Below are 15,607 nucleotides of genomic sequence, written 5' to 3' on the forward strand. Positions count from 1 at the left end.
TGTGAATGGTCTGAGTGACTTTGTGTTGAGGTCAGTGATAAAGTAGTCTACAGTACTACTGCCAAGAGATTAACTATAGGTGTACCTACCATAGGAGTCCCCTCGAAGCCTACCATTGACTATGTATATACCCAGTTTCCGACAGAGCTGCAGGACTTGTGACCCGTTTTTGTTGGTTATGTTGTCATAGTTAGCATATGGGGAGAGAATGCTGTCACCTCCAGGTAAGTGTTTGTCCCCCTGTGTGCTGAGGGTGTCGGGTTCTTGTCCAGTTCTGGCATGTAGGTTGCCACAGACTAGTACATGTCCCTGAGCCTGGAAATTGTTCATCTCCCCCTCTAGGATGGAGAACCTGTCATCGTTAAAGTATGGGGATTCTATTGTGGGGATATAGGCAGCACACATTAGGACATTTTTCTCTGTTGAGATCATTTCCTTAGTAATTTCTAACCAGATATACAATGTTCCTGTTTTGACTAATTTATTACAGTGGGTTAGGTCTGCTCTATATCAAATTAGCATACCCCCTGGGTCTCTTCCCTGTTTGGTAGTTTGGTGGATGGAACTACCAGCTCTCTGTAACCTAGAGGGCAACCAGTGGGTACGTCTCCTTTATACCATGTTTCTTGTAGGATTTTATGAAGTCTGGGTTCCTGCTCTTTAGGCCAAAGGCAGACGACCTCAGCCCTTGTATATTCCAGGATGAGATAGTAAAACTTTTGTGTTCCATAGTGTCTAGTTTTGTTTTTGTGTGGTTTAAGCCCAGATCATCACAGAAGGTGTGAGTAGAGCATGTGGGTGTAGGTCCTCTTGGTGTGGGTTTTCTCGGTGCAGGTCCTTCAGGAGGGTTTTTTTCAGGTCTGGGAGGGTTTCTCGCTGGTCTGGGCGGGGTGTCAGTTGCTCTCTCGCTCCTGTTTGAGGTGCTGGGGCTACGGTGGAGGGTCTTTCAGGGTCCGGGCAAAAATTGGGATTGCTCTCTGTAGAGGTGGACCTGGTCGTAAAGGCTGTTCAGGGTGGAGTCCAGGGTGGAGTAGTGTGCCAGGTATACATTAGGTTTTGAGGCACAGTCTCGTGAAATGCTTTCATTCACCCGTTGTATGGTGGCAGGGTGAAAGTATTTTCGTGGTAGCAGAGTGGCGATAACCACTGCATTGGGGAAAGTGGAAGAATCTTTTTCAATCACTCCCTTGAGTGCTGTTGCCACCCTTTCCTGTAGATCATTTGTGCCCGTGTGAATTATGATATGGCGGGGGGACCCTAGTCTGTCCTCTGAAACCAGCTCCAGGGCATGCCTAGTGTTTGGTCACCAGAGTTTAGCCACCAGAGTTTAGCCACTTTCTCCCTCTCTATCACACACACACACACACACACACACACACACACACACACACACACACACACACACACACACACACACACACACACACACACACACACACACACACACACACACACACACACACACACACACACACACACACACACACACAAATATCTTGCACTCACAGTCTATCCAGCTGAAGAGGAGCTATCCAGAGCCAGTGGTAGTGATTAACATAAACAGAGTTTGGCAAAGCGTCCACCATGTTGGTGCCAGACTTTCCATAACAATAACATGATATTTTGCATTCTAACTAGAATGTGTTGTGGGACTTACGTCGCCAAGATGCCTGTCATTATACTGAGTTTTGCTTGTATAGTGCAGCTTGTTTATCTGTGGCTCTAGTTTTATCCAGGGTTTAGTTCTATCAGGGTCTAGTTCTCTCCTGGTTCATATCTGGTTCTATCCAGGGTCTTCTCTAGTTTGTTCCAGTTCTTCTCTATTTCTATCCTAATCTCACAGCACCTCTTCAGGCATTTTTACATTTGCGTCATTTACCAGATGCTCTTATCCAGAACTACTTCCAGTAGGGAGTGCATACATTTTCATTCAGTGGTCCCCCGATCAAGTGCCATGCTCTACCAACTGATCCACTCAGGACAGCTTGGTGATTAAGAGTGGCACCCTGATGCCAAAGTCATCCATTCACAGTTATAGAAAGTCATAACACTTGTATTGAGGCACAAATATTACATACATTTTTTTATTTCTAATTAATTTCTAACACATATGATTCTATTTGACTCGAGAATGAATAGCAGATACCAAGTTTGATAAATATGAGGGGTTCAAAATCCTCTCTGAAAGGTGAAGCTCAATTTGTCATGACGCCTGCAATAACGGTAGTGTTAATGAAGGAAAGGCTGAGAGAGAGTGTTGGGTGAGAGCCAACGTTATGAGTAATGCTCCCTCTAGTCCATTATGTTAAGGATAATAAGCCACATTCTCCCAGCCAAGCATCCTACAACTAACCTCGTCTGCATGGACTCACACACACACACGTACATAGGCGCACACACACGTGCACACTCACACACATACACAGACACACGCATGAATACACACACACACATAAACATACACAATCTGGTAAGAAGGGACACAGTCTCACTGCGGGGGCTAAAGTTTATCAGAGGAGAGAGGCTCACTGGCAATGGTGTCAAGGTCAAATGAAGTCAAACTGCACTGAAGTTTGGTTGACAACTTTCATAGAAGGGGGAAATAGAGGGTTTGTGTCAATGTCACGTAGGCCTATCTCAGTTAGCAATGTCTCTAAAACTCACACTCAAGTACCCCTTGTTATTATTTACTGTATACTAATTGCAACTAGATTGAATTCACATAAAAAAATATATGAATATTTTTTTTTATTGATTTTCATTAAATGGGATAAAAAGCAGTCAATGTCATGTTGTTTTGATCTGTGCATATTCTCCATATTTTATCTCAGCGGATAGATGCCTTTCAGCTAGACCAGACGTGTCCTTGATTATGATAATTGTCTGAGCATGTTTCTGATTGACTTTTATGATTAGTGACAGTGATTATAAAACCACAGGCCTGTGGTGCTGCAAACTAACTTAAATTGTCCTCTCCCAAGGAAACCATCCGTCAGTAAAGCACAAATACCCCATAATAACTTGGTTTTAGGGCTTAATCAATGCAGGAAGACGCAAGGACAACCCCAGACAGCATTTAACACAGCTTCTCTATTTTCTGCTAACGTTTGAACCTTATTTGCTCAGAACAGAGGAGGCAGTCTATCTCAGGCCAAACACCATTAGGGCTGGGAATCATATTTCATAATCCAGTGGAGCCCCTTAGATCAATACTTTCCTGTGTGTGTGTGTGTGTGTGTGTGTGTGTGTGTGTGTGTGTGTGTGTGTGTGTGTGTGTGTGTGTGTGTGTGTGTGTGTGTGTGGAGCCCCTTAGATCAATACTTTCCTGTGTGTGTGTGTGTGTGTGTGTGTGTGTGTGTGTGTGTGTGTGTGTGTGTGTGTGTGTGTGTGTGTGTGTGTGTGTGTGTGTGTGCGTGTGTGTGTGTGGGGGTGTGCGTGCGTGCGTGTCTATGTCTGTGTGTGTGTGTGCGCGTGTGTACTCAATCTTTATACTTCTGGCTCAGGAAGTTGGAAGACCATCATTCAGGGGTCCCTTACTCATTACAAACAGCCCCCAGTGTGTGTGTGTGTGTGTGTGTGTGTGTGTGTGTGTGTGTGTGTGTGTGTGTGTGTGTGTGTGTGTGTGTGTGTGTGTGTGTGTGTGTGTGTGTGTGTGTGTGTGTGTGTGTGTGTGTGTGTTTCATTTAATGGAAGCTGACCATACTAATGACCATGAGGAATGGAGCCCAAATGTTCCTGTGAACTGGGCACCAAAATATCCAGTTATTGCAGCCCAAATGTTTCTGTGAGCTGGGGACCATTATAGCCAGCTGCTGCAGCCAGGCATTATGGACTGATTTCAGGGATAGTCCACTATTATTGTTTTCTGCACATTACCAAAACCTCCATAGTTATTAGTCAGTTACCAGATTGAACCTCTGCTCCCTCATCCTGTTCTAAGCTGTCTAAAAAACATAAGAGAAGCCACAGCAGGAACAGAAACTGCCAACTAGTGACTCAAATGGCATCCTAGTCGCTAGAATTTGTGCACTAGACACTATGGCTCTATTCGGTATACAGCCAACCAGCGACCCCAGCCATTTTGGTAAATCTCTTCAAATCTCTTCAACTCTCCCAAGGGAACTTATCACAATGTATGTTCAATCGATCCCTTCCCTCCTTTCCTGCCCCATTCCTAAGCATCTTCTCTCTCATTGTGAGGAAAGTGTAAAATATGGTGTGTTCTGTTTCACCCTCTGGTACTAAGAAAGACCTTGCGTCCCAAAAGGCACCCTAATTCCTGCATAATGCACTACTTTGGACCAGGGTCTGAAAGTAGTGCAATATATAGGGAATAGGATGTCAGTTGGGTGGCACTCACAGTGTCAACCGTGTGATGTCTCACCCTGCTGTGACCCTCTAGTACTGAGAGAATCAGCCTGTCAAGTTAACAGTGGCCGGCCTATTAGTTGTCTGGCCAGCACAGCAACTGTGGTTCAGGGATGACCATGGGCAACCGAGGTGATTACTTAGACATTTAATATACAGAGTCGATAGGCTAAAGACTCCAAGATTAAACTGCAATGTGAGATTCCCATGTGCTGTGGTTGTGGTAATAACCATACAAGTATAGCACATTGGAATACTATTTGATTGATATAGGACCAACTTAACAGATAAGTATTTTACTTATACCAAGTAATATGATGCGTTTAAACTAGATCATTTTCATTGAAATAGTAGTCAACCTGTACTAGAATCATTCTGGGCCATGTCTCACCCACCAAAACATAAAACACATCTTAGAACTCAACGCAATGGTCCTTGAAAACACTCAGTCTAAGCACACCCTCTGTAAGCATAGCGTACAATTGATCAATTGTAAGTAAGTATGCCATGGAAAAGGAGAATATAAAACTCTCAACTGATAGTTGCTCCCAGGCATTTATGACTGAAGAGTAATGGCTGTCTGTGCTTCCCTTGGTCCAGAAAATAGCCCTTGACACTATAACATTAAAACTAGAAATAAACCTAAGCAAATAAGACAGTGGATCAATCAAGGACACAAAGCTTCAGTTGATAGACGCTCCAAGGCATAAACGATTGAGGAGAGGTGGTCGCCACTGTGTGGATACAGAATGCGAGAGACTTTGTTGGTTCAGAAACTGGTTACTGAGCTAAGTCACTGGTTTAGCACATTCACCAAGAGCTAAAATCTTGAGATATGCATGAAGAACAAACATTTCTGTGGATATTATTACAATAACAGCAATGCATGATTTATGAAAGTTAGATAAAGTTCACATTCATCCCTCAATGTCTCCTCCACACTAGGACCATGGAATACCTGGACATTTTATTTAACCTTTATTTAACTAGGCAAGTCAGTTAAGAACAAATAATTATTTCAATTGACGGCCTACCCCGGCGACACTGGGCCAATTGTGCGCCGCCCTATGGTACTCCCAATCACAGCCGGATATGATACAGCCTGGATACAAACCAGGGACTGTAGTGACACCACTTGCACTGATATGCAGTGCCTTAGACGGCTGGGAGCCCACGTATACGCACATACACTATACTGTATGTATACACTATCTTCAAATACTGTATGTCCTCAAAAAAGTATCTCACTCATGGACACTGGACTCCCCAGAGAGGGAGTGTTTGTTTGGTAGTTGAACTATTTTATGGATGACCACATAACTGGAGGGCACAGAAGTGTGAGTCTAAAGGCTGATTGCTGTCTCCACCAGGCCCACCAGGAACATAGGTTAGAGGTCAGAGGTAGGTTATTTAGAGCGGTACACTATCTATAGGTCTCTTTAAGTTCTCTGCTCTCAGAGGAATCACAGGAGAGTATGTGTACATATACGCACGCACGCACGCACGCACGCGCACACGCACACGCACACGCACACACACACACACACACACACACACACACACACACACACACACACACACACAACACAAGACTAATGAGGACAACAGCAGAAACCTGGCCTGGTTCTGTACTGGTTCATGTAATTGCATCCTTCAGTAGAAAAGGTGTCAGAGAGCCAAAGAGGACTACTAGTCTGTGTGCCCTTCAATGTGGGTAGAGGTATCAATTGTGAATGAAGAAGTTCTGCCTTACAACATGTCCATTGACCTTTAATTAGAATAGAGTCTTGGTAAATAGATTATAAAATAGAAGCTTCATGAAACCGAATGTCAGAGGTTGAATGAATGTCTGAGGATGAGGGATGCAACTTACTACAGTACTGTATATGGTTTTGGAATGTTAGAGATATAAAAGCAACCCCTCAATGTTCTAAATCCCCTTAACAAGTGATTTGATATGGGACACAATACATTTTGTAACAAACAAATTGCAGTATCATCTGCCCAGACTTGGTTCTCAAGGGTAACATTCAGTGTTTCAGAATTGTCTTAATTATTCAGCCTACACATGTAAAGTCTGTTCCAAATTGGTGAGATCTGAAGAGACATGTTGATGGAAAATAACTCAAAGCATCATTATAGCTTCTCTACATCATTTGTGTATTTCTCCCAGAGAAGACAGTAGCATCATGGATCAAATCTCTAAAAATGATTTCCTGTTATCTTAGAAGTCAGGAACATTCTGAGATCAAATGTGAAGGGAATTTAAAGTGAGGTAAAAGAAGAAAAGAAAAAGCAATACGACAAAAATAAATCATCAAATACCAGGCAATAGTTTTTTTCAACAACAATTCAATGTCAATTGTATGTATATACAGTACAGTACACGTTTGTGCAAAAACATGGATTCAAAAGACATTACATTATGAGCGGATAATTTCAAGGCACATATAATGTAATACCATAACATCATTTTTTGTTGAACAAAAACTGAAATAGTTGCTTTCCATCCTTCTGGACAGACATGCTTGTTCCAGTTAACTCTGCTATGTGTTTAACACCCATCTTTCATTCTCAACTATCACAAACAGTACAGTTTCCTTACGCTGTAATTCTACTTAATGGAAAGCGTAAAATGCAAACGTATGACTTGTGCATGATTTGCAGAGTCAAGTCCATAAAAAAAAACTAATCTTTCAACAGCTTGGGAAACAATCAAAAGGTTCAACAAAGCTTGATTACTTCTACCGTTTCATAAACTCTATATCCAAGTTGTGGTAAGTGACCAGTGGCCAATAACATAGGAGTGGGTTGTTATTGAGAGAAATACTTGGATTAGGGCTTCTATTCGTAAAGCATTCCAGAGTAGGAGAGGTTAACTAGAATCAGTTCCCTCCTGTCCATTGAATTCTTATTCAATATGATCTAAAAGGCTAAACTGATCCTTGATCAGCACTCCAAACCCAGGAGTCCGTGTAGCTTTTAGGCCAACAGATCTCTCTGTTTTTTGTTGTTGTTGTTGTTGTGATATGTGAAGATGAGAGAGATGTCACTCAATGCAGCAGGACGACATCTGTAGAATCTCTGTTCTCTGATCAGTACTAAGCAATGTCCAAGAAATTAATGTAATGACTAATTGACCATCATAAAAAAAACTCTGCCCTCTTGTGGTATATTTGAATGCACAGATTCTGCTCACTCTCTCTCTCTCCCTCTCTCGCTCTCTCCACCCCCTCTCACTCTCTCTATTTCTCTCTCTTTCTTTCTCACTCCCTCCTTCCTTCCCTCTGTCCCTCCGATCCTCTCTCTCTCAAATCCTTACCGTGAGAAAAGATTTCTCTCCAAATATAATTTCCTGAATGGCTGGTTCTTTATATTGGTTCTCTCTGTCACATTGAGTTGACACAGCAAGTCTAATTTACATAACCCCCAATTATTTCAATTCCCATTGCCAAAACATGGGATAGCCATATCTGTTATGGACACTGTGCTTGTTAGATTCCTCACTGGCGAGGCAAATTTTGTAGCAATGAGTACACTGTCTGGCTATCACATGACTTCAAAACGGCCCAGTGGTTATGGAGCTCAAATCAGAAGCAAACTGAATATAAAATGGCCCAGCGGTTATGGAGCTCAAATCAGAACCAAAGTGAATATAAAATGGCCCAGCGGTTATGGAGCTCAAATCAGAACCAAACTGAATATAAAATGACCCGGTGGTTATGGAGCTCAAATCAGAACCAAACTGAATATAAAATGGCCCAGCGGTTATGGAGCTCAAATCAGAATCAAACTTTATATAAAATGATGAGAGAACTCTGATTGGACAAATCTGTCTGCACAGAACCGAGTAACACAACTTCAAGAAACCAATAACTTATAAATCAATTAGCATTTTAACTAAGGGAATATAAAAGGTAGCTGAATTCAACATTATAGTTCAGCTGGTGTATAAATTACATTGTAGACACAGGGGTCTATGAAATATATACTGTACAGGGTACTGTATGTAGTTAAGTGTATGTGTTAATACAAAGGGGGTTCTATAACACTCTGTTGTGCAAAACCATCATGCACGGCAAAAGTCTGTGTCTGCTTGAACATTGTTCTTGCAGTATACTGTGCTATTGTTCCCCACAGGGAAGTCTCTGAAGCCTATGCCCCCATTAGGGGTATACATGGGCTGTATGCGGTAGTCTCCCTTCAGGAGCTGCTCGTTGTTCAGGGACACTATCTGGAAACTGGTCTCAGTCATTTCCAGTATAGAGTTATCCTTTTTGGTCCCTGCCTCTCCATAGTCATCTTTTCTCCTGCCCTTGTTGTATTTCCAATTGGTCGAGGACGACCGGTCCTTCTTGTGCATGTGCCAGCAGAATATGCTGAGGAGAAGCACCAGGACAACGATCACAGCGCCTCCAATGAGGCCAGCCAGGAGGAAGGGAGAGCTAGGGTCCTGCTGGGTGGCCTGCTCCGGCCACAACGGACCTTTATTATTATCTGGACCATAGGAGACCGGCTTAGTCACAGCCTCTGAACACACTGTATCATCCTTGGGCCGGTAGTTATTGAACGCGTCTAAGGGGATGACACAGATCCGGTAGGTGGATTTAGGCTCGAGGTTGGCCAACCGTATGCCCCGGTGCTCCCCTCCCACCATCCTATCACGGACCGTGTCTCCAGACAGGCTGGGACCCATCTTGGCCCAGGTGACCTTGTAGGCTGTGACAGGGAAGGAGGCCACCCAGCTGACGTGGATGGCTGAACCGTTGAGTATGGTGAACTTGATCTGCAGGTTCTCCCGCTCTGGGTCCAGAGGTGGCAGGTTAGTCCTCTGTTCCCGGTCTCTGGGAGGGGAAGAGGAGAAGAGAGGGGGGTGATGTGTGGGTGAGGAGGGGAGCTTGGAGGGGGGAGAGAGGGAGTGCATGTCTGATGGGGAGTCTGTCGAGGAGGGAGGGGAGCGGGAGGTGAGGCCTGGTGAGGTGGGGGGCAGGTTGATGGGCGGCGGGGCAGTCGTGGTGCTGTCAGGGCACTGGATCAGCTCAGTGTTCAGCTCTCTGATTACCATGCCACGGACCCTCTCAGGCTTCTGGCACATGAAGCCGCGCACGTTGAGGGAGGTTGGCAGGGACTTTAACCACAGTATGACCCAGTTAATGCTGCAGTCACACAGCCAAAGGTTGTTCCGAACAGTGAGCTGTCTGAGGCTGACGAGGCCGTCAAAGACCCCCTGTGTCAGGGACTGCAGCTGGTTGTTGGAAATATCCAGCCTCTCTAGCCTTCTCAGTCCCTCGAAGGACGTCACAGGGATCTCATTCATCTGATTATCCTGAAAGTTCAGCTTCACCAGAACGTCCCCCGGGAGCAGCGGGGGCGGGTAGGTGAGGGAGTTCCGTGCCAGCGACAGCTCCCGGAGCATTACCAGGTCCTGGAAGGTTCCAGGCGCCACACCCTCGTCTGTCAGCAGGTTCCCATCCAGCAGGAGGCGCTCTAACCTCGTCACATTCCTGAACGCCTCCTCGGCGATAACCGCGATCCGGTTCTCGTCCAATCGCAGCTCTTTGAGATCTTCCGGTAGACCAATAGGGACGCTGCTCAGATGATTCTTTGTAAGGAAGAGCATCTTGAGGCTGATGGCCTCTCTGAACGCCCCCTCTTCCACCCCGACCGTGGAGATGGAGTTATCGTCCAGATGTAGCTCCTCCAGCCACAGCAGCTGGGCCAGTGCGGTCCGGGAGATGGTCTGGATATTGTTCTCCTGCAGGTGCAGCACCCGAACATTCTTGGGCAGGTTGATGGGGAACTCGTCAAGCTGGTTGCCGTAGAGATAGACATTCTCCACGGAGGCTACGTGGTGAAACTCCAAGGGGAAGCCGGCATTGTTTATCTGGTTGTTGTGGAGGTAGAGGGTCTTGTAGCCCTCTCCGATCCCTAGAGGCACCGAGGTTAGGCTCCTCTCATTGCAGTAAACAAAGGTCCTGTCACAGCGGCACTCCTCTGGGCAGCTGGACCCGGACGCCCGGGAGAACTGCATGTGCAGGCCCAGCAGTATGGGTATCCATGGCCTGAGGAAAGAGACCCAGTCCTTATTCCACACATGCCCTGACTGATGGAGCTCCATTATTAACAATATAACATACAGACGATTTGTCGTAAGAAAAACTACAAATTCCAACCAACAACCACCACAACAAAAAAAGGAACAAAAACAATAAAAATCCAAAGAGGAAAAAAAAAAATCTGTAACAAGCTGTGTCTGCTTAGTTCTCTGCCCCAGCAGTAAGCAGTGGCCGAGCGGCGGCAGCAGCACTGCTGGAGGAGGCCTCTGGTGGTAATCCCTCAGTAATTGCCTGTCCTAAGCCTCCCAACACAAGAGCAATGGTCTCATTAAGCAATGTGCCTCCTTAGCCGGCCTCCATCCACGCTCGCTCGCTATGGGGACGACAGAAAAGCTCATCACATTTTCACTCTCAGTCAGCCGCTGCGGAGCACTGTGAGGGCCAATTTAAAATGGTGGCTACCAGAGAGCCGTGTAACGTACACTCAGGGTTATCATTGGAGAGCCCTCCCTCCTCCTTCTCTTCCTCTCTTTCAGTCTCTCCCTTGCTGTTTCTCTCTTTTGCTTCACACACGGCTGGGCACAGACTGATGCAGCCTCCGTTGGACTTGAAATTTGGATCCAGAGGCCTATTTCAAAGAGACAAATAGAGAAATCAGTGGGCTGTTCTTTCTTAGAATGCTTGTGTTTCCTCTATATAAACAGAAAGGAATACTTTAATTTGAATAACTCAAAGACAAAGTGAAGAGTTGTCAATTGGATAGAACAGACTGGTGCATGGTAATGAGTTTGACAGACACTCTTATTTCATATTCCTCACCACACATGTACTGCAGCAGTAGATATAATTTCAAAAGTTGATGTTGGACCATGCTCTTGTTGTAAAAAATAATTAGATATCACTTACATTACAGTGTTCTTACAGTGTAATTACATTAGAATGAACAATGTAAGAAGTATTGTAACTCATAATTACATAGTTGTAAAAATGAAGTGTCTATGAACATTTCAGTAAAGCATTGCGGGTTTAATCCATATCAAAATCAACAATGGAAACATAATCGTGTGGAGTTGCACATTATCAATGTGCAGGTTGTACTTTTTTTTACTTCAGCTTGTGCTGAAGCTGGCAAGAAATGCTGAATGAAATCAACACAGAGAGAGAAATAAATAAATAGAAAAACAAATGCATACATAAATGAATAAATAGATCAATAAATAAAGTAAATTGAGTCAGGAATAAAGACGAGCTGGCAAATGTCTTATGAGCGCTGAGTCGTGAAGTGAGTGATGCTGAAGAGATCACTGGCTCTGTGCACTCAAACTTGTAGAGGGCATTGAGGTGTTTAATCTGTCAAATGCCGCGGTGATGGACAGAGCTCTGCTCCACTGCACTCACAGGAAGCACAGAACAGTCCTCCAATGAGAGAGAGAGAGAGAGAGAGAGAGAGAGAGAGAGAGATGCACATGGCATGAAGAATGACATTTTATAACACAGCTCTTACACAGAGAGGGATACACATGGCATGAAGAATGACATTGTATAACACAGCTCTTACACAGAGAGAGAGATACACATGGCATGAAGAATGACATTTTATAACACAGCTCTTACACAGAGAGAGAGATACACATGGCATGAAGAATGACATTTTATAACACAGCTCTTACACAGAGAGGGATACACATGGCATGAAGAATGACATGTTATAACACAGCTCTTACACAGAGAGAGAGATACACATGGCATGAAGAATGACATTTTATAACACAGCTCTTACACAGAGAGAGAGATACACATGGCATGAAGAATGACATGTTATAACACAGCTCTTACACAGACAGAGAGATACACAGAACCATCAGTAAAAACAGTTCTATTTAAATAAAAAAAATGTGATTCAGTTGTTTTCGTTAGAGGGGGAAGAGCAACTTGCAACTTGCTGGACATGATGAACATGGGCTGTCAACAGAGATAAAACTGGACAAATGTCTACTGTTCGGGGGGAAACTAAGATCGATGTGGACTACTACTTCTCTGAAGGAAGAGGTGCTGAATGCACAAGGTCACAAGACAAGACACAATACTCCAGTGAAGTTGAATGGCTTAAATATGCAGTTAATGACGATTATGCTCTAAAACATACAATGGAGAGTTGACATCTTTAATTAACTTGTTATGCAAATAAAATAGAGTGTAAAAGAGTACACTAAAGTGGACCAATACAGTTTGTATTCAAGCAGTCACAAATAAACTTGCAACCCACCTTCCATAATTGACAATATCACCACTATGCAACCTCAGACAGTATCAATTTTTTAAGCTGTTGGTACTGATCTTCAGATATGACCACATTAATTAATTATAAAGGTAGTTAAGAGATGAAGGGGGCAGGTAATGATATTACACATGGCTGGCTGTCATTTCCTCAAATGTCATCCAAAATGGCTAAGGCATTATCTGATGATGTAACTCTCCACTGTTTACACTGTCAGGGCAGGAGGATCAGAAGTCTGGCTGACAAGGAGGTTAGTTGGTGTGCCTCCCCCGCAACGAATGGTAGACTGCAAAACATGGATCATCAGTTTCTAACTGGATACCTATTTACTTATCACAGGTAAAGCCTCGGCAACGTCCGTAAAAATCTTGGCCGATGTCTCAATCTTAGCCATCAATTTTAAGGTTGATTACAGTCGCCAACAGCAGCGGACGTAAAAGTTCCTCATCCTTACCAATTTGTCACAGACCGCAGGTGAATTTCAAACGCTGCGCAAAAAGTGGGAATATAGGGAGAGACTTGCGGTGCCAATATATTTAATGTCTGAAACGGCTCACTTGCAGTGTCTTATTCAAATACAATAAAAAATATATAAATAGATTTTGTTGAAAATATGCAGTTAGTGTTGTAGGCTTGTTTTCCATTTCGAAATAAACATAATATGTGTGCGTAAAACATATGCGTAAAATCCAATTAATTATATTTTAGTTAAAGCAGCAATCTGCGACTGCTACATCAATTGTTAGACTTAAAAATGTATGATATATACCCATTGATACTTCAGGAATAGAACTTATGAATGCCTCATGACCTTAGTTTAACTGTCATACCACATCTAACCCCAAAACACAAGCTTGCTTGACTCTATTGCTTGTAAACAATGTAATTGTAAACAAACAATGTATAGCCTCAAAACATAGTTGAAACTACAATTGTTATATCATGGATGGTCAGTCCTTGCATCCATAGCTCTGTCTATGAATTTGAGAGTGGTGACATTAGTCCAGCCCCATCCATCCCTCAGCTCTTTACCAAATCAGTGGCGGGGTACCACTCTGTTATTGTTTCAACTGCAGATTGCCCATTTAAAGTTTTAATATATATACATGTATATTTACCATCGCAGGGCTATTATATACCTAGTGTAGTATGCGTAGTATGTATTTCAAAACGCATGTCCAGATGTTAGCGATAAAACATAGGATAGCCTATAGGCTACCAGTAAGACGGGCAACAACAAAGTAATGTGTCTTACTTCACCTTTTTCGGAGATTCTGAAAGCCGTTTTACTGTATATCCATTGAGCATGGTGAACTATCCCTGGTCAGATCCCCCCAGTAAATGACACCTAGCGCAGGCTTTTACAATTTCAGGCAACGCTGCGATTCCACATATTGATGGGTGTACTCCGTAGTCCTAGTGACTCTGTCCGAGACTCCCCGAAGGTAGGTGGTGTTGCGGGGGGCATGCTGTCCACTTGGGTCCGGGTCCAGGCAACGATTCAGTTTATCCGCAGCACGATGCCCCAGCAGCAGTCTTTTGCCTCTTGTGCTGGTTCAGAGGCGCCCCCGAGTTCCGCGTTGCCTTCAAAAGATTAAATGATTACATTAGGCGAAGAACGGGGGACTTTTGGCTCCCACCCCTTCCCCGTGTACACCCGAATGCAGCGGCAGAGCGCTGTTCCCAATAAAGCGGTCCGATCTCCCAGTCACAGTGACTAACATCGGATAGTTTATTGCTAATGCAAGAATTGCCTTTTCCCCTTGAAACCCTTGGGAGACGTTTACTGCAATCAATTCAGCTGATAGCGATCTCTCCTCACTGCCACTGCTCTCTCTCTCTCTCTCTCTCTCTCTCTCTCGCTATCTAATTCAATGCAATGGAGCTTTATTGGCATCTGTTTAAATTGCCACAGCAAGTGAAATAAACAATAAACAAAAGTGAGAAGAAATAAAAGCATCAACAAAAAACGTTCAGAAAATAACAGTAAACATTGCACTCGCAACGGTTTCAAAAAGATAAAGACATTTCTAGTGTTATATTATCAGCTATTTACCCTGTTTTAGCAATGTGCAAGTCGTTGTAGTACACTGGTGGGGGAAGATAATGAAACAGATAACTATTTGTGGCATTTACAATGTTGTTTTTATTTCTCCTAACAGATATGGAACTTTATCAATGTTTGTTTTGTTTTTAAAATCTTTGTAATCTGTGGGAAATATGTGTCTCTAATATATTCATAAATGAAGCAAGCAGGAGGTTAAGAAGTGCAGCTGTTTCCACCTCATTTTGTGGACAGTGGCCACATGTCATGTCTTCACTTGAGAGCCAGGTCTATCTATGGTGACCTCTCTCATTGTCAAGGCTATGCTCATTGATTCAGTACATAGCCAATGATTTCCTTAATTTTGGGTCAGTTACAGTGGTCAGGTATTCTGCTACTGTGTAATCTCTGTTTAGGGCCAGGAAGCATTTACTCATAATTTGATTGGGTCTAATTGTGTTGCTGTCCTAGGCTCTGTGGGGTCTGTTTGTGTTTGTGAACAGAGCCCCAGAACCAGTTGGCTGAGGGGCCTCCTCTGTAGGTTAAACTGTAGGTGCTGGCTTTGTGGTGGAATGTGTGGGCATCACTTCCTCACAAGAGGCATCAGTGCCTGGCTATGAAACAAATGAACTAGTCAACGTTGCTCCTCTGTCATTAGCTAGTTGCATACCACATACATGTGTCTCATTTAATCATTATTGATATGCTATTGGGCTATATTGCATGAGGCTATAACATATGAACCACAGCTCCGCATATAATGAATGTACACAATTTATTTTTCAAAAAGACTATTACCAAAGTGAAAATAAAAGAGTCTTGAAAGACTATTTTGGGTTCCTTCTAATCAGGAACATTAAG

The 15,607-nt window shown here is 43.6% G+C and overlaps 1 protein-coding gene across 2 annotated transcripts; it reads right to left on the minus strand.

The window, feature by feature from the left end:
* Positions 1 to 5,954: 5,954 nt before the first annotated feature.
* On the minus strand, positions 5,955 to 14,547 carry LOC106611272 (leucine-rich repeat transmembrane protein FLRT2). 2 transcript variants are annotated; one of them, XM_014211307.2, is made up of 3 exons: positions 13,963 to 14,547; positions 10,907 to 11,052; positions 5,955 to 10,430 (listed from the first exon to the last, which is right to left on the minus strand). In XM_014211307.2, exon 3 carries the CDS (start codon positions 10,397 to 10,399, stop codon positions 8,438 to 8,440), a length of 1,962 nt encoding a protein of 653 aa, XP_014066782.1. In that variant the 5' UTR covers positions 10,400 to 10,430; positions 10,907 to 11,052; positions 13,963 to 14,547; the 3' UTR covers positions 5,955 to 8,437. The 2 variants fall into 2 exon arrangements, with proteins under 2 accessions (XP_014066782.1, XP_014066781.1); XM_014211306.2 differs by having other exon boundaries at positions 5,955 to 11,052.
* Positions 14,548 to 15,607: the final 1,060 nt, after the last annotated feature.

The sequence above is a fragment of the Salmo salar genome, chromosome ssa09, assembly GCF_905237065.1.
Source record: "Salmo salar chromosome ssa09, Ssal_v3.1, whole genome shotgun sequence".
Taxonomy (NCBI): domain Eukaryota; kingdom Metazoa; phylum Chordata; class Actinopteri; order Salmoniformes; family Salmonidae; genus Salmo; species Salmo salar.